This window comes from Schistocerca nitens, chromosome 9 (genome assembly GCF_023898315.1).
Source record: "Schistocerca nitens isolate TAMUIC-IGC-003100 chromosome 9, iqSchNite1.1, whole genome shotgun sequence".
Lineage (NCBI taxonomy): Eukaryota > Metazoa > Arthropoda > Insecta > Orthoptera > Acrididae > Schistocerca > Schistocerca nitens.
The window spans coordinates 390,165,842-390,186,320 of NC_064622.1; the positions used below are offsets into that span (position 1 = coordinate 390,165,842).

Consider the following 20,479-nt stretch of genomic DNA (forward strand, 5'->3'; position numbering starts at 1 on the left):
TCCAGCTGACGACAACACGTTCTGAGTCCAGTGGCCTTGCAGACAAGCAGAGTCGCTGAGCTGACGCATGCGCCCTCTTCCCGCTGACGTCACATTCGCCCCGACGGCCAGGGAGCGGTATGGAATGCTACGTCGTCCAAAGATACCGCAGCCGGCGGAACGGGAGTGGAAAGTCTCTGCCCATTAGTGGTTGATGTTTCGTAACGGGTCGCGGCAGAGTACACCGACGCAGCACGCAAAGGCTCGCCCCACTAGTGGATCTTTCAGTCGACATCTACGCACAACATTGAAAGATATGATTTTGATTTGTTAATCACAAAAAATGGTTTATACGTAATCACTATGAGTTTTGTGTAGTGTTCAACCTTCAACGAACGTGGATTAGTTGCACCTAGAGTACTCACTGATAATTCGTCCACACAGCCACATTCCCTTTAGCTGTATACAGGGTGTTCGGTAATTCCCGTACTTCCAGCACTTGTAGAGTGTTTTGTATCCTTCCTGGGAGGCGGTGCGTGGGTAGGAACGGGAAAAGGTAATACAAGTCGGTACTGCAAAAAATGTTTTACTCAGGAAGAAATAGGTGATAACGATTACATAGCTTTGTACGTAGGTGCGATGCTGAAGCGAAGTGTCCTGGCTGGCTGCACCTGATGAAATGGGCTGAAGCAGTCGCGGAAATCGTAGACCTCGGCAGCACCGGCTAGAGGGCGCTGTAGTCTGTGTCTCTCGTAGTGCCAACTTGAGAAACTATTCCGTGGCATCGTTGCTATTGATACCACAGAGGGAATTAAATACATAATATTCAGAAAAGGAACCTATGCCCGCGGACGTACTGTTTCCTTTCTGCGACGGTTTAAGTTCGGATATTCGTGTACCTCTGCCTGAGGGAGCGAGTTAATCATGACACGTACAGCTACTAGGTAACAATTCGATAGGAAACATAACGAAAGAACCATTTATCACTTAAGCCCCTTTGTATTAACACTTAAACATTGCGTGTTTACATTATTCCAAAACAAAAAAGAAACCAACACACTGTACGTACAGGACAGTACTGATGTATTACAATAGCGGCTCGTTGTGGCGACCACCAACGTTGTTAATTGAAGCTACGAAGCATCTTTGGATTCACACTGTACATCCCACTTTGTATCTCTTCAATATACAGTGCAGCGACCAGAATTTTCGTCAGCAGATCTTCCTCCGTCTGCACAGGAGTCTCGTAAATTAAACTGTACGTACGACGTTGATTGACATTAGGTGACCGTCTGGCGTTGTACGCGTCATCCTACCTATCCTATTGTTTTCCAGGACAAGCAAATCTGAGAGTTTCTCTTTCCTTTAGCAGACGTGGGCGAGTTACATATCTGAACTGAAACCGTCGTAGAACGGAAACGGTACGTTTCCGGACATGGGTTCTATTCAAAATATTATGAATTCACTCCCCTCTACAAGTCCTAGAAGTCTGTAATGCGAATTTCCGAACATTCTGTATACTGCAGCAGGACGAAAGCACAGCTTCTGTCATGGTTACGCACTTATGGAGGACTCAATTAGGTGGTGGTAACTGGTGAATGAAGGTAGCCTTTCGGGGAGATACTGTTGTGTAATTGAAATTAATTCACATGCAACTAAGATGATGAATAATTTATCCCTCGTACAAAATATGAGGCCTTCCTGTCCTGCTTGCAGGAGAAGTTTGACCCTTAATTTTACTGATAGTGACTGACTGTTCCATGGGACACGTTAACTTCTCCCTCCCACCTTTACACAGCTCAATAATAAGATAAATTTCTTAGTGAAAAACAAGTACTTGAAGTTCATTACAGAGTTTAGCAGTGAATGCATCGCTAGAGTACCAAAAGCGTGTTCTATATTATTATGTTAAAACTAGGAGTGGGCAAAGGGTGCGCTGAAATTAAATGGAAGAATGCACTGGAGCACACACACACACACACACACACACACACACACACACAAACATACATTACACAGTGAATCTAGATACAGCATTTTGCTCTACTGCAGATAGTTACCCCAGGTATTCCTTTTCGAAGGGCGTGAACCGAATGGTTGATGAAATATTCGCAAGGGAGAGCAATGACTGGGCGACTCATTTCATGGAAACTGCTCAGGCTCCAACGTATAAGTGGCAGTGGCGACCGAAAAAATATGGCCGCTTAACTCAACTAAGGACTGAGAAAAATCGAAAGCTGTTAACGGGTTGCTGGTGCCTTTGTTGCCTCGCCGTTAGAATTTTTCCGTTAAGCATGTCTCGCATCGCCTAGCTCCGGTCACCAACTCAAGCGGTAATGACGTAAAAAGAACTGCCACCGACTTTCTCCTAACTTCAGCCATTGGCGAGCATTCCCCACGGTTGACAAACGTGGCCATGTAGTGCTGAAGTGCTGAAGGCAGCAGAGTTGTGTTCGGTACCTTTGGCGCCAGGCTGTCGGAGCTGTATACTATCCCTCCACATAAGGGCTAAAACTGGCCCCCCTTTCTTAGCGCTTCAAGGGTCTCGAGGCAGCTTTCCCACCCTTAATTGCAACATTCGGTTTATTCATTTAAATGTGCTATCGATGTCATGCTTCAAAACACCAAGGTTGAAGTTGTTTTCTTATTTATTTATTTTTTTTTTTTGGGGGGGGGGGGGGTAGGTGAATAGCTGCTATGTCAATTTTCAAATACTGTAATTAACTGACCGATCAAAGTTTGGTAGGGTACTAGAAAAATAAGAAATTTTTAATTAATTCTTTCCCTTGGTGGGACTCCCCATACACAACTCACTCACTTCTCCGATTGCCGATAGCGTCTTAATTTTTGTCATTAAACTATGTCCTTACGTACATAGGACAGCAGCTGAAGACACTCGCATCAGTTTTCGAAACAAAGTACTGCAGTCTGTGTTGAAAAATGATACGCGCTAATATAAGTAACGTACAGTCTGTCTGTGTTGATAAACACGCTAATTTTGGTAATATACACAAAGGGCAACAGAAGCCAGCTTCTTTTTTACGCTTGAAAGATGATGCCTTTCATATTTCCAGATCCAATTAACACCAATAATATCCGCAGTAACGGGACAACCGAAGCACGAAAGCGCCGAGGCCAGTGACCAATATTAGTCGTTCGCCGCTACGTGATCTCGCGAAAACCTCTAAAAAGCAGTCACGCGCTGTCCTTCACAACTGTGAAACTTCCTGATTCCGTACCAGCGCCACCATTGTTTTATAGGCTTGAGGTTTGAGAACACACTGTAGTCAAATAACGATTCTTTCCAGTATAGGTCTGCCAAGGCGCAGCGGTTGAATCGAGTCCTTGTAGTGAACCTTTATCAAACTTATTACTAAATGATATCATAGGTTTCCTTGCTCTTCAAAGAAATTTTTGGTTGCCTAACCATCGTTAGTAACTCTTTCAAAACGTAAACGAATACCATATGGAGGGTGGTCAGAAATTGCCTGAAAAGCTTATAAAGGAGTTGCACAGTAGGTTGTGCTGAGAAATAATTGTTAAAGAAATATTCGATACGTTAATTAGCATTGAAGTTAGACAGTCTGTCCGTTACGCTCGCAAATTCAAGAGGTCACCAAACCTGTCTCCGTTTGGTTTCTAAAAACCAAAAAGATAGCCATACAGGCATTTTATATCCGACGGTAGTAAGGATTCAACCCTAGCCAAAGACTGAACGGTCTCGTGCGTTGGCATTTACGCTATGACAACAGCTGACGCTAATTGTATCTGGCGGGCCGCTTGAACTTGCGCGCGTAACGGCCTGAATGGGTAACCTCAATGCTAATTAATTCCGAAATGAAGTAAAGCAACGAATTTTTTTCTTAACAATTATTTCTCAGCACAACCTATCCAGCAACACCTTTATCAGCATTCAGAATGTTTCTGACCACGTGCCATATAATCCCTCACTTAATTACGTGTTTCTAAACAACAAAATTTCTTCTCATAGTTTCGAATCTTGGAACGGATTATACACACATCAAAAAACTTTTGCATCACCCCGGTTCCCAGAACTCTTGGAGATAGACTTTGACTGTGTATAATGTATCACAGACACAAGAGATGTCACTAAACCCGACCAAAGATGTAAACAACCATGAATGAGCAGCGCCTATTAGACGGAGGGGGTCCGACAGCCGATCAGTTCCAGTCATTCCACCAGGCAGGAAGTACACGACTCGTGTTGTCTGTAGTTCACTCATGCGTAGACGGTCAATATCGCAGTTAGATCACGGCCGCATTGTTACTTTGGAAGTGTCCAGGCGTCTCTGAGTGAACCAAAGCGATGTTGTATGGACATGGAGGAGAGATAGAGAGACAGGAACTGTCGATGACACGTCTCGCTCAGGCCGCCCGAGGGCTACTGCTGCAGTGGATGACCGCTGCCTACGGATTATGGCTCGGAGGAACCCTGAGAACAACGGCACCGTGTTGAATAATGCTTTTCGTGCAGCCACAGGATGTCGTGTTACAACTATGCACAGTAGGCTGCTTGATGCGCAACTTCATTCCCAACCTATATGGCGAATTACATCTTTCCAACCACGACACCAAGCAGCGCGGTACAGATGGGCCCAACAACATGCCGAATGGACCGTTCAGGATTGGCATCACGTTCTCTTCACCGATGTGTGTCGCACATGACTTCAACCAGATAATTGTCGGAGACGTGTTTGGAGGCAACCTGGTCAGGCTGAACGCCTTAGACACACTGTCCAGCGAGTACAGTGGAGGTTTCCTGCTGTTTTGGGGTGGCATTATGTGGGTCTGACGTACTCCGCTGGAGATCATGGAAGGCGCTGTAACGGCTGTACGATACGTAAATGCCATCCTCCGACCGATAGTGCAACAATATCGGCAGAATATTGGAGAGGCATTCGTCTTCATGGACGATAATTCGCGCCCCCATCGTGCACATCTTGTGAATGACTTCCTTCAGGATAACGAAATCGCTCGACTAGAGTGGCCAGCACGTTCTCCAGACATGAACCCTATCGAACATGCCTAGGATGGATTGAAAATGGCTGTTTTTGGACGATGTGACCAACCACTCTGTGGGATCTACGCCGAATCGCCGTTGAGGAGTGGGACAATCTGGACCAACAATGCCTTGATGAACTTGTGGATAGTATGCCACGGAAACGGATGCATTAATGCAAGAGGACGAGCTACTGGGGATTAGAGGTACCGGTGTGTACAGAAATCTGGATCACCACCTCTGAAGGTATCACTGCATGGTCGTACGACATGCAAAGTGTGGTTTTCATGAGCAGTAACAAGGCCGGAAAGATATTTTATGAAACTTCCTGGCAGATTAAAAATGTGTGCCGGACCGAGACTCGAACTCGGGACCTTTGCCGTTCACGGGTAAGTGCTCTACCAACTGAGCCACCGAAGCACGACTCACGCCCCGTCCTCACAGCTTTACTTCTGCCAGTACCTCGTCTCCTACCTTCCAAGCTTTACAGAAGCTCTCCTGCGAACCTGCAGAACTAGCACTCCTGAAAGAAAGGATATTGCGGATCGAGGGTAGATTGAAGTCTCCACCAATTATAACTCTATGAGTGGGGTACTTATTTGCAATGAGATTCAAGTTATCTTTGAACCGTTCTGATGTTATATCATCTGAGTCGGGGGGTTGGTAGAAGGAGCCAATTATTATTTACCCACAGTAATTCGCAGGAACTATCTATTTCAAATTCACTACAAGATAAACTACTACCAACAGACACAAACACACCACGACCTAATTTATTTAATCTGTCTTTTCTGAACACGGTATGCGCCTCCGTAAGAAGTTCGGCAGAATTTATCTGCGGCTTTAGCCAGCTTTCTGTTTCTATAACGATTTCAGCTTCAGTACTTTCTATCAGCGCTTGAAGCTCTGGTATTTTTCCAACACAGCTATGACAGTTTACAACTACAATACAGACTGTTGCTTGGTCGATTCTTTGCCCTGTAGCCTTTGAGACTGGAGTACTTTTTGATCTTTCCCAAGACTGTTTAACCTAAAAAACCGTCCAGACCACGCCACACAGCCCCTGCTACCCGTGTAGTGGACACCTGACCTATTTAGCGGAACCTGAAATCCCACCATCCTATGGCGCAAGTCGAGGAATCTGCAGCCTACACGGTCCCAGAGCCGTCTCAGCCTCTGATTCGGACCCTCCACTCGGCTCTCTACCAAAGATCCGCAATCGGTCCTGTCGACGGCGCTGCAGATGTTGAGCTCTGCCTTCATCTCGCTAGCAAGACTGGCAATCTTCACCAACTCAGATAGCCGCCGTAAACCAAAGAGAATCTTCCGATCCATAGCGACACACATCATTAGTGCCGACATGAGCCACCACCTGCAGTTGGTTGCACCCTGTACCCTTCATGGCATCCGGAAGGACCCTTTCCATATCTTGGATGACACCCCCCGGTATGCACACTGAGTGCACATTGGCTTTCTTCCCGTCCTTAGCTGCCATATCCCTAAGGAGCTCCATCATCCGCCTAAAATTGGAGCTCCCAATGACAAGCAATCTCAACCTCCGCATTTGTCTGGGCCTCTCAGGAAATACTTCCTCGTAAATTACAGCTGTGTATCGGACCGAGACTCGAACTCGGACCTTTTCCTTACTAAAGGTAAAGGTTCCGAGTTTCAGTCTCGGTGCGACATACAGTTTTAGTCTGCCAGGAAGTCTCAATAGCTAAACTCTTTGGTCATGCCGAGCATCGGACACCTTGGTAGCAACCAACTGCTAAACTCTCTGCTATAGCTACGCCACAATCGCCTTGGCAGCAACCAACTCTTAAATTCTCTGGTCTTTGGCAACAACCAACTGCTACACTCTCTGGTCATGCCCAACTACCGTCACCATGCCAGCAACCAACAGTACGCGGATCAGAAAGTAGTTCCCGTTCCCATCATTCAAGCTGAGGCTTTTAACATGCCAAAATGATATTGCACAGTAGGTTAGTGTCATGTGTTGCTTCACTTCATTACAGGTAGAATTACAGCCATGTATTATGATATATGGATATGATGGCTTAATGTACTATGATGTATTATGTTTGTATGGTATATTGTAGGAGAGAGAGGAAGACTCGGGAGAAAGCGAGAAGCTGCCATGACTGGTGTCCGCCCTCAAAATCACATCACCGTCAACGTCATCATCATCATCATCATCACGTCTGGAGTAACCAGGATGCTTGCATAACCACGCTACGCGCGGCACATGTAACGTAGTCAGCTGCAGCAGGCCGCTATTTCACACCGCAGCGGATGAATTTAATAATCCGTATCTTGTTAAAAGTGGCCTAATGCTATTCATTTATCATAATATTAATACGTGAACACCAAAACTGAAGTATCGATTTTTAGTATTAATGATACTTTGACATAGACGTGCACGAAGAAAAAATAATGTCTATACATTGCTCTTAAGCGTGGAAAAGGAAGTAGACGATATGATATTCATAACTCTGGTAATAGATTCTCTATCACACACTAAAATCTCCAATACGTGACCATCGAAAATTGAAGTGCGACCAACTTCTGACCTGAATACCAATCAGGTGCTATGGTAGAAATGACACCAGAAAGTAACGACGTATTGTGAACTCGCATTCCAGAGACGTTCATGTCATACGGTCACATGGTGTCCGTGGTGTTACATGGCTTTGGCGTCAGAGCATTCGTGTCATGTCACATGGCTCATTTGCAGCGACACGTGCATACAAGGCAGCTACAATGCGACAACAGCTAGGTTGATGATACTGACAGCAGTGGAAATCAAAATATTGTAGTAATGAAGTCCGTAAATTGAGGCATCGTTATTTCAATCACTTTTGCATAAGAATAGCTTCGTGATCATTTGCCGCTGTTACCAAAAAATTTGAAGTAAGATCCGAATATTTAATTTCTTCATTTTGAATAACTACGACTTTCACCTTCACTTATTATACGGAATCTATATTTATGTCTAGAAGGAGAACACTAAAGGACTGGACTGAAAGACAAGTAGCTAGAGAAGGTTTCTGCGTAAATGAAGAAACAGGAATAATGTCGGCACTGATTATGATTATTATATTGTTGTTTTAAAATATAGTATCTTTTTGTAATGCAAAACCGCACACATCTGTGGTTACCTTGAGCGATACAACGGCATTCACATTTTGTTGTCGTGAGCGAAAAGTTAATTTGCCACCATTCACACAAAATTTATTTTTCACGCACTGTATCAAAGATTCCGACCACAGGCTGTAGTAACTCGTATTAATGGTTCTACGTTGGTTTTATGTGGTTGTAATGCCGGTGCAGTTCTAGACAGAGATGAGTACGGAGACTTCCGTGAGTACATGTCACTCTATACCGAGTCAGGCTGGAAAGTTCAACCTGGACGCTGAGATGCTGGTGATACATGGGTTCGGTCACCATAAACTAGAAATTTGTGAAGTCTTACCCTATATTCACAGGATACACTGAGTGAGAAAGCTCATTCTAAAAAGAGCGAGTTCAAGTTAGATTTTTTGCAGCTTTGGAGAGGTGCTACGCGGTCTTAAGTTACTTTGACTCTGAAACAGATTTTAAACGAAGAGTTTGATTGTTTGTTATTAGGAGTCGGTTTCGTTTCCTTAAAATGGAAAGACGACTCGTTGTGATGGATTTGATAAGCGGGCACTAGATAAGTTGTTCTGGAATTTTTTGGCTTTGTGATTCCACACTGTTAGCCAACTAGCAAACAAGGTCTAAACCCTTTAGTTGAGCAATACTGTTCCTGAAGGAACCATTGACCCGTGTGACGAATAGCGTTAGTACCTACTTACAGAAATCTACAGCGAGTGTCCATGTAAGCGTAACAACTGGGGGAAGAGTATTGTAGAGTAGACGCAAATGCCTAAAGAAGCCCTACTTTTATTAATTCTGTTTCATTTTGAGCTCAAAGTGGCGGTGGCAAATTAGTATTTATTTTTTATTTCCTCCTCCTTCTAGATTAATATACCAGCTAGATAATAGGTTTGGGGAAACACGGACACTCGTATGCAGCGATGCACTATCTGTATATGGCTATTCTCTCAAATAAACGATATTTGACGTGAAACTGAAAAAAAAGGAGTCCCGCCTTGTTATTTCCTCTTCAAAAGTAAGGAGGTATCTCAACAATACCATTTTAGAATTTGAAATAAAATAAAAGCAAAAAAGAAATAAGAAAGAAGGAAACAGTAAGGGGAAAAATAATATTTGCCAATAGTTTAGTATCCACTAGCTCTCTTTCACTGATAGTCTTTAAAGATAAGTGGCAAAACTTAGAAATCAAAGAGAATGGGATACAGGAAGAAATTAACATTTACTGATATGCACATATAATCTATGTTTTGCATTAATCATTGGTATAATTAATACTTATACTTAAAAAAAGAAATAAGCAACATATTAAAAGGAAGAAAAAGCAAAAAAGTGTTTAGTTTAGATTACGAGCAAAGAATTACTGAGAGAGGTGATAATATATCGCTGACTGGTCGAGAGTTGAATTTTGTTTGCAAAAGATATTAAGCTTCAAACATAAAAGGATAACTGCCCGTAATTTTCTAATTGTTATAAAAAGGTGAAGAGAGGAAACAGTAAGTAAATCTTCATGAGAATGCTTGTTTTTAAATATATAAAAAAACTGTGCACTTTGTATCGATGGTAATCAAAGGTTACTAGTAACTGTGCAGTGTTACGTACTTATTCGAGAAATACTACAGCTAGCGATATCGTACTTTTTTGCGAAAGATTTAGTAATACAATAAATAGTTAATGTCATAAAATGTGAGTTTTGTTATATATGCCATGTGCAAATAATTATTTACGTTTAAGGATAGAAATTGTATAATTAAACTATCAACGTGCATGCTTAACTGCAACAAGCATCAGTAGCACAAGGATAGAGTAGAGATAGTTGAGAGATTTTTCTCCTGGTTTTATTATCTATAACAAGACAAATAGTTTATTCCGGGGTATGTCACAGCAAACGTAGCTTAAATTCCGTGTAATTCTGAAGGTACATTTTGTGTGATTGTGTTATCCCATTAGTTTATTATACTGTACCGTGAAGAGGGACGGTAATTTTACTCAGGCACAGGTTCAACCAAAACTAGTCTAGTGCCTATTCTGAATTTGAGACTTACATTCGATGAGAAGGAATTTCCTTTTGTTTAAGGAAGATCCACACGAGACATTAACATGTACAAGGAATCCAGTAAGATCAATCCAGATTATATGCTGTGACGAAGTTTAGTTTTGCACGTGACCTTAGCCTGGGAATTTATTTCGGTATCAATCCGCATATAGGTCCGGTCCCGTGAATCCGCGCAGTGAAATAGTAGCAGCTAGGTTGCTAATTCAAACAGTTTGGAAGCTGGTTAGTGCACTACACACTACGTATTTCGATTTGTGTTATGGCAAATTTAAGCTGTCACCTCTGCTGAAGTGTAAAGATTAATTTTGTCAGAGATTTGAAATTACGTATTCCAAGAATGATGTTACGACTTAAGCAGAGAACTAGCAGACATTATGCTGCTTGATATTTTATTTTGTATATAAACTTATTTGTGCTTTATTGGCTTCTCAGTATATCTTCAAACAATCGTATTTATTTGTATTTCACGCGATATATAATTTTAGGTTTTTTATATTCGATATAGTACTCCTTTACTGACATTGCTGACACACGCATGTCAAGTCTGTGTGAACTATTGCTGCTGTACGTAGTTGTTGGATGCAATATTTTTGTAGTAACCCGTTTAAAGTTGTTCATTCATCGACTCAAAGATATTTATGTTGTTGTGGGTCGTGTATCTAAGGAACTGTTATTGATGTGTTTGTAATCTCTGAAGTTCTGATTATCAGTTATCCTTGTATAAAATTTCAATAACTGTTAAAAAAAACTTTGTGTATTTGTAATCGGTTTGCACATTTAATATATCGTGGGGATAGTCCTTGGTTTGTATGTATATTTCAAGTTCCTCCAAAATATTTATGAGTGGAGCTTTTGGGACGTTATGCAGGACTTGTAGTGCGTTTTCAATGTTATCAACTTCGTGTTTTCATTTTTGAGGTTTTTAAAGAAAATGCCGTGGTTGTTATTTGTTTTTCTCGTGTGTTCTCTGTATCTGACGATGAAATTTCTTCCCATCTGACCTATATAAACTTTTGTTCAGTTATTGCAGTTAATTTTGTAAATTCCAAGGTAGAAATGTTTCAGGAGAATGACTTTTCCTGAACGTAGTTTTGTGCTGATATTAGTCGTTGTTTTGAAGACTAACTTCACGTTTGTATTTTTCTGTTTGTGCAATAGTATGTATGAGATCCTGAGATGAATGGGAATGGTGTATGGAAACAGACGTGTATTACACTCTCTCTTTGCAAAAACCATCTAAGAATAATGCACGTATAAACACATCTACGTATTAAGATGAGTGCAAGGTAAATTATAAGCTAATCGGTACTGTTGTGTTTAGCTATTTCGCAGATGTAACAACGACGGAAGCGAAATAACATTCAAGATAAGTGTAAAAGTCCTAGGGGACAGATTAGAAATAAAAGACGCCAATGACAATTTTCCCTGGTGACACAGTTGCTACGGACAAAAGTTTAGAGTACTGGTGACCTGTATTAACTGAATAACTGGCAGTGTTCAAATGAAACTATACGGTTCCAGAAACCGTTCCAATTCTCAAACACATATTATGTAAGTCTGCAGACTGAAGCGACGAAAGAAAATTTGCACCAAGGGCGGCATTCAAACCCAGGTCTCCAGCTCACTAACCACTGTGCTACTCTGGCGCAGTAGCTTTGCACAACTGCACGGACTATCTTAGCACACCTTCCTCTCCAATCCAATTTCCATTCAAGCGTCAGTCTACTTGGTATTCCACCTAAACTCGAGTAGCACTGCAGAGGTTGGCCAAATTTATTGGAGTAGCACCTCAGGATCGAACTATTCCCAGCCTTGGTACAAATTTTCATTCGTCGCTTCAGTCTGCATACATACGTCGTACCTGGCAGTGAGTATTGACAGGGTGACTAAAACTAATTTGAAGTTGATTAGCCGGCCAGAGTGGCCGAGCGGTTCTAGGCGCTACAGTCTGGAACCGCGCGGCCGCTACGGTTGCAGTTTCGAATCCTGCCTCGGGCATGGATGTGTGTGATGTCCTTAGGTTAGTTAGGTATAAGTAGTTCTAAGTTCTGGGGGACTGATGACCACAGCAGTTAAGTCCCATAGTGCTCAGAGCCATTTGAACCATTTTTTTTTGAAGTTGGTTAAGAGGAGTAGAAAGAAAACTGATGATACTTAAAAGTCATAATTTGGAAATAGATGGTGGTAGATGACAGTTCGATGATTTTCCTTTTCAGAAATTTAGATTACACATCGTGGGTAGATCGAGTAAGTAACGAGAAAATGTTTAATCGATTTGAGGTACAAAAAAATTTATTGCACAACTCGACTAACTGGTGGAATTGGTTTATAGGTCACATACCGAGGCGTCAAGAAACCGTCAGTTTGGTAATCGAGGAAATGTCACTTTTTTTTCGTATCTAAAATCTTTCACTCCGTCTCCGAAGGAGATGTTCGTTGGAGGATATTGGGGACAGTTCTGGCATTTGCCTTACGGCCGAGGAGAATCTCCAGAATCCTGGCTAGAGCTGCTGGTGTTGCCATGACGACGGTGTTTCCTCATTGGAACGACGGCTACAATCCTCTATCTCATCAACGCTGTAGTCAGACTTACTGCCCGGGCAGTAGCACGTGGCCGACTGGCTGGAGGCAGCCGCCTCACCGTAGCTGCCATTGGATGGCGGGGGCGGGGGGGGGGGGGGGCAGATGCCGCCTGGAGTCGGTAGCGCCTGACATCTGTTGGTCGCCAGCGGTACTTGCGCTTTGCTGGCGGGTGCTTGGGAAGACCGATATTTCTTCGCCGTAGCACAACCAAACCAGAGATGTGATCTCCACCACGATTTGCGCACTTCGGTGGTTCTTCTGTGCTTTTAGTGCATTTGTGGCTGGCATGATCGCTTGCGCATTTTACGCAGACGGGCTTGTTGCAATACATCACCACGTGCCGGTACTACTGGCATTTGAAGAATTGCGGTATCCTCCCTAGGTCTTCTGGCATATTCTCTACCTGCACCGAGATGCCAAGTACTTCGGTGATGGAGGGTAGCTTGTTGGGCTGTGATGACGGCTGGACGCTCATCTTGAAGATGAGAGGGGTGGTCGCTTCCGGCTGGTATCTTCTGATGTAGATGTATCTTGCCCCACCAGAATCGCAGGCCACAGAAGTAGTTGCTGAACTCTTCGCCTATGACAATCCACGGAGGTCCTCCTCCGACGACTTTAACGTATCGTTGTTTGAAATTCTTAACAATCGGAGTTTGTGGATTTCTGCGGTACTGGAACGCGTGACACACTGCTTTGTGATCTTCAGCGGCAGTCACTTGCACCTTTTGATACTATAGACGGAGACCAAGGATTCAATAGAGTAAGTGGGGTCAGTCTTGCTGCCAGAATAATTTTATCTGCAGTAGCATGTGAACAATCCTCTCCACAATATCCTAGGCCAGTACAGCAAGTCAGGTACAATAACACTACTAAGGGAGGTTCAGCAGCAATAACATTTTAATGTTTAAGGGGACGTTGCCTGCAGTAGCTACCCAGAGATGAAACAGACTTCCACAGAATAAAGTAGTGTGGAGGGCAGCTTCGAACTAGACTCCGTACTGAAGATCACAATAACAGCTAAAGCTTGGAGGTATCGAAAGTAGGAAGTCTTCAACAAAAGAGCTCATTTGTTACCATACACTGCCAAGAAATTGAGGAAGAAGTTCAGTAAGTGTGCATCTGGAGAACATCATTATGAGTACACAAAACGTGGACGCTCTAAGAAGACTAAAAAGTGCCCAGAAGTTTCTGAAACATGATTCTGTAGGACTACGTAAAAAGATAACTGCAAACATAAAGTACTTAATATAAAGAAACGATAAGAAACAGGGAAGGAAAGAAGTATGTGAAATACTCGTAGTGGGACATGATACACGTAGCCTACATTAAACCGCTGGGGTATTTCGGAATAGTAAGCTTGGCAGTGGAAGGAGTTCGATAGAGGAAAAATTTTTGAGCCACACGAAGATTAGAATATAAAAATACTAGAAATAGTGGATATAGAATAGTAGATAAACAGAACCAGTCAAAAGACTGATGACATAAAAAGAAAGGTCTGTATCGTTGTTGTTTCCTACACAGCTTCTATAAGCCCTGCTCCATGACATTTGCTTTCCTAAACTTAATTTTTCGTTTTATGACTGTCAGAGTTCGATTATATTATTTATTACAGAGCTATTCTGTCGGAATTTTGTTAATCCATGAAAGCCCATCAACCGTTTGTATTTCGTTTTTTTTTGTGTGCTAATAGGTATCTACTAGCGGATTCCCAAGTTCAATGAAGGATTTTTATTAAGTTCTAGTGAAGAAGTCGCACATGAATTTTGTAGAAATCTGCTTAATTGTTCGTCCATTGCAAATTTTCTCTTAACAGTTTCACATTTACCACACACATATCATCAAAATAATCTTCAGCACGAAAACATTGGTAAAAAACGAGAAAATTCACCCCTGAGCAGATTTTCATAAATTCCGATGTGACTGTTTCACTAAGCCATATTAAAATTGTGAACCTTGAAATACTTATAGGTGAACGACAATCTGAAATTTAGAGAATTAAGACCTTTTCCTATTAAGATGTATATTTTCTACTCTCTCTGCTTATAGAAAGAAACAGCTATGAATTCGCTAGCAAAAATATTGAAGAAATATTTTGGATAAATTATATTCTGTAAGTATTAATTTATTTCTTACGTATTTTCTAGTGATGCATTAAAAGTTATGTTTTCATTTTTGACTCTGGAAATAAAAAAATAAACAAATGTAGAGTGGCTCTTAACCTGACTCATGCTTTTCAGTTTGACGCAGTTTATCTTGAATGCGTATTAATTTTGGCTGCTTATATTGCTTAGTTGCTTTACTTCTTTTACTGCCCGTCAAAACACTGATTTATCACCTGGAATTGCCCCCGGGAGCTCTGCATCAGAAAGTAGCGTTGCTAATCAGTAATTAATGTAACTTTAGAATGCTACTATCAGTCACCAGACAAAAATCTGAGAAACGCGCACGCCATAAACGGCTCGTGTATTCTACGTACAAGGTACCTAGACGAGTTTAACTAGACGAGTTGTAGAGATATGCAAATAAAACAACTTTTTATAGACATGTGCTTTTATTGAATAACTTACGAATGATGAATCAGATCAGGGTAAAAAGGTTTTATAATTTTTAACTGTAGGCTTTGGAGAAAAAAAAAAAACGAGGAATAGAATGTGGTGGGGTTATGGAGAGAAGGAGTAATTGGTTGCATAGTAGTGAAGGGTTAGGTTCAACTCGCTGTTCTTCACCAGTGGCCGTGACCATGACCGTACCCGTATCCAGGGTAGCCGTAGTGGTTACCGTAACCATAGTAACCGTGGTAGCCGTATCCAGGGTAGCCGTGGTATCCCCAGCCAGGGTAGCCGTAGTGGGACGAGTAGCCTGCAACATTTATCACGTGCTTCAGGGTAATCCATTTCAGTGTATCAAACACAATTAAAAACTACTCTAGACGGATATTACCTGTTGGATCCGATAGTGCGCAAAAAAGATATGGGATTGAGACCCGTTGGTAGTTTCTTTTCCTTCTGAACTTGCGAACCGTTTCAAGTCACACACACACACACACACACACACACACTCACTCACTCACTCACTCACACATACACACACACACAAAGAAAAGCAGTAGAGGTCTATATCTGGTATGTGGACACAGAAAGACAGTCTTCTATAAAGATACATGTTCAGAATGGACATTGATAATCTGAGCAACAAGATTTGGAATTTCATAAACAGAAAAAAATGCGTCGCGAGAGTATGAGAAAATATGCAGGAAACATAACACCCTAAAATAAGTTACAGTGACTAATTGAGAAAGAAGATGAAGGGCTACTTCTTCTTCAAAGGCGGGAAGGCCTCTATGACAACAGAATCATGAGAGATTGAAACTTCCTGGCAGATTAAAACTGTGTGCCGGACCGCGACTCGAACTCGGGGCCTTTGCCTTTTGCGGGCAAGCGCTCTACCAAGCACGACTCACGCCCCGTCCTGCAAGAGAGCTTCTGTAAAGTTTGGAAGGTAGGAGGAGTGGTACTGGCAGAAGTAAAGCTATGAGGACGGGGCTTGAGTCGTGCTTGGGTAGCTGAGATGGTAGAGCCCTTGCCTGCGAAAGGCAAAGGTCCCGAGTTCGAATCTCGGTCCGGCACACAGTTTTAATCTGCCAGGAAGTTTCATATCAGCGCACAGTCCGCTGCAGAGTGAAAATCTCATTCATTAGAGATTGTTCACAATGCTTGGAATGAACAAGAATGGAAAGCACTCAGCTGTTTTTTCCAAGGTAACCATCCCAGCAATCGCCTTAAGTGATTTAGTGAACCCACGGCAAACTTGTATCTCACAGCTATAACTGACATTTAAATCTCACTTTTCTGTATTGTGAGTACAATGTGTGTTAAAGGTACACTACCTGTCCCAATATGGACTAGTGACGCACTGGCCACGGAAGGCACGGATCCGGGGTACAGTCCAGCGTTCGAGTCTCGTGCACAGTTTTATGTAATCTCATATAGTTACACTGAGCTGTGTCTTACATTACTAGTATGGTAGTGAACCTAATAGTAGTGAAATGATGTCACTCACCGTGGTACCCGTAGCCAGGGTACTTGTAGCTGTACGGGTAGTACCCGTGTCCGTGTGAGACGGCCAGAGGGTAGGAGGCCTCACAGCCACACAGCAGGGCCAGGCAGGCCACCGCCAAAAGGCACACCTGCAACACAATAACATACACGCCCATGTAAATCATAAGACGTATGCCACTGTGCAATCCCCATGTGTATTCCAACGCAATATTTATATCACATTAGGCGGGATTCGATTTAGTAATGCGTACAAGACTACAGTTTATTCTCTCTTCTGGCTTCGTGTAACAAAATGACTGACTGAGATAATACAAACAAACTCTGCAGACATTCTCTTCAGGAGTCTTCTCGTTTCCTTGCGTGCCTAAAGGTGCTTGTGGACACGGAAAGTGTCACGAGGAAAAACCGGGAGTGGAGGCGAACCTTCGAGTTTGTAGAACAAGAAAAGGATTATAGTTGCTAATCATACATTAAACTCTGCCTGCGTTGACAATATCTACATCTACATCTACATATACACTCCGCTAGCCACCAAGCGGTGTGTGGCGGAGTGCACAATTCGCGGCAAAATCATATTTCCCCTCCTCTGTTCCGGAAAAACCACTGTCTGAACGCCTCAGTACGAGCTTTTATTTCCCTTATCTTTGATTGATGATCATTACGCGATTTGAAAGTTGGTGGTAATAATATATGCTCTACATCCTCAGTGAAGACTGGATTTCGGAATTTAGTGAGCAGCCCCTTCTGTTTAGCGCGTCGTCTATCTGCAAGTGTGTCCCACTTCAAACTTTCTATGAGATTTGTAACGCTCTCCCGATGGCTAAATGTACTAGTCACGAATCTTGCCGCTCTTCTATGGACCTTCTCAATCTCTTGAATCAGACCCAACTGGTAAGGTTCCCATACAGACGAACAATAAGACTGGACGAACTAACGTATTGTAAGCTATTTCCTTTGTTGAAGGACTGCATCGCTTCAGGATTCTACAAATAAACCGCAATCTAGAGTTCGCCTTACCCGTTATTTGTGTAATCTGATCATTCCATTTGAGATCATTTCGAATAGTCACACTCAGATACGTGACTGATGTTACCGCTTCCAATATGTGACATAAACACTCACTTAGTTTAAAGGTTGTTATAAATCTTTCCATATCTTTGGGTCGAAACTCTGCAGAGTGCAGAGGATATGAATTGAATATTTTGAGGCAATGAATCAATGGTCGGAAATGATTATTTAGTGGCTCGGAGACAAGGGTTGGGTTTATGATGGCTTGAACGAAAAATTCGTGGATGTCATGTGCTTGTAAACGTATTACGCTTCTGCATCGATGATGGTGGTGCCATCCATAAAAGTAATACAAAATCGGCTGTAATGTGGCCACCGCATAGGTATTTCCATTGAAGACTTTTACAAGAAGTCTTTGCTGTACAAAGTTCTAGTAGATGTTGAGGGGGTATTATGTGATATGGTCACAGCCGTCAATCTCACTGTGCGATAGACCACAGGATATTTAAAAGAGTAATGCAAAAGTTAGAGTCGTAACAGTGCCTTGAGACTTCGGCAAGCTACTATGAGCTTATGTTATTTCTATAATGTGTATAAGTCACTTATATCAACAAAAAACTATGTTCATATTTCTGACCATTAATTTCTGATGTTGAAGCAATCAGTTTACGATCCTCTAGCATCTGTATAATTTGATCTTACATGTTTGGAACGCCTTATACAACAGATGCATGTATTAACGTCCATGTGTAACTGTGTGGCGATGAACGGTTTCTCAGAAGCATGAGAAAATGTTTGTAAAATGCTTAGAAGGCTCTTTGAATTACTGGGACCAAACTTCGACTTATATATCATTGACACAGTTACAGATCAGCCTAGAGTTTCGAAAAGCTAGGGATCTGACATTAATATTGGTTGTTTGTCACTCTCACCCGGAATGTAACTGGAGTTATTACACTATACGATTCTTTGGACTAGTAAAGTACTCGAATAGTACGATTTCATGACCAAGAGTTTGTCTTTTCGGAAATTTGGCATTTTATTGTGCACTTGATAAAATTTTCGGGTGTCAATAAACAGGTTCTAAATAATTTTCGAATTCTTTTTCGAAGATGTGCTAGCTAATAATATAGAAATTGACATTTTTTTTATTCAGGCAACATAAAATTTCCATCAGTTATGATTTCGCCGTCTTAAGCTTGCGGAAATTAATTTAACAGAATTTTACGCCAGACGCGTTTAGCTTTTATAGACAAAGCATACTTTGTGGTCATTGACTTTTTGCCTCTTGTTTACAACCAAACAAATCATAAAATTTCAGATTCAATATAAAACAAAAACCGGAAAAAAACTAAGATTGTACGTGACCGATTGAAATGAAGAACCCAGGAAATTTATGTGCAAGTGTCGAAATCATTTCATAGTGGAAAATTTATTATATCAGATATAAAAGTGCCAAAATTAGAAACGATGTTAAAAGAAAGAAAGTTTCGAAAAAGCTTTTACGTTGATAATTTTAGGTGCAAATTTTAAATAATTTCTCACATAGAACATTTCAAAAACTGCTTTTGTACAATTAAACCAATTATAACTACTGTATAAAAATGTGAAACGCAGTAATGCAGTAAATGGCGAAAATCTCGGAGCGATGAAGCTCATTACAATGTATTAGTCGTCTCGATCGTGTTCGAAGTCCTTTGACAGAAATTTGGGTAGTGGGATGATGACAAGTAAAGTACCTGTATAAAAAGAAAAATGATTTATCAGATGAAAAACTCGACGAGCTGCTACATAATATTTAATATAATGAAACTATTTTTATTTTTTATATGACGAGTTGTCCTCCCAACTAACCTCGTGTTGAAATTTACATTTTGCAACAAGACCTAACTGCTTTCGAAGAATTAATGCGTCAATCGATAATGCTTGGTGAATGCTTCACACTCACAGCATCATTGTCTCTTATTCGGACTGTCACAACTATATGCCATTCGTCGCAAGAAAGATGCAAACAAACTGAGCGAATCAAAATTGCGATGTTTATTAATGTCAGAAGCGCTAGACGTTTCGTTTCCAAGAGCACTGTGAGCGACGATTTTTAATTTAATCGTCTTTGTACTGATAATTTCTTTGTTCGTGTTAAAACTCATCACAATTTGTCGAGAATAGATCATTACAAAGCTGAGATTCACGGGCAATCGCACGACACCGTAGTTCGAAATTCGCCAACAATTAGCTCACAGAGAGACGAGTGACAGTGAGAAGTGCAGTACTCACCAGTGAGAGAACGCGAGACATTGTGCTTGTCGACTGAGGGCTGAGAGCTGACAGTGAGGAGGTGTGTGGCGGCGGTTGCTTTATACACAGCAGCGCTGCCGACGTCGGCATTAATAGCAGCAGCTCATGGTTTCAACACTGAACACACCGGCGGACGCGCAACTGGCACAGCGTTGTGTGCAGAAGTAAAAAATGCCAGCGAAACAACTTGCGACGGCTCAGGCGCTTGTGGACACCGCTCCTCACACACTTACGAGAGACTATGCGCAAATTTGGAAATGTAGGAGAAACGTATTGAAGGAATGGAATGCCCCTAGATAAGGGCCAAAGAGCACTTCCATTGGCAGGCTTGGGTTCTCTGTT

The 20,479-nt window shown here is 41.9% G+C and overlaps 1 protein-coding gene across 1 annotated transcript; it reads right to left on the minus strand.

Moving 5' to 3' along the window:
- Positions 1 to 15,495: 15,495 nt before the first annotated feature.
- Positions 15,496 to 20,227, minus strand: LOC126204256 (keratin-associated protein 19-2-like). Its single transcript, XM_049938647.1, has 3 exons — positions 20,117 to 20,227; positions 16,833 to 16,959; positions 15,496 to 15,632 (listed from the first exon to the last, which is right to left on the minus strand). Exons 1-3 carry the CDS (start codon positions 20,225 to 20,227, stop codon positions 15,496 to 15,498), a joined length of 375 nt encoding a protein of 124 aa, XP_049794604.1.
- Positions 20,228 to 20,479: the final 252 nt, after the last annotated feature.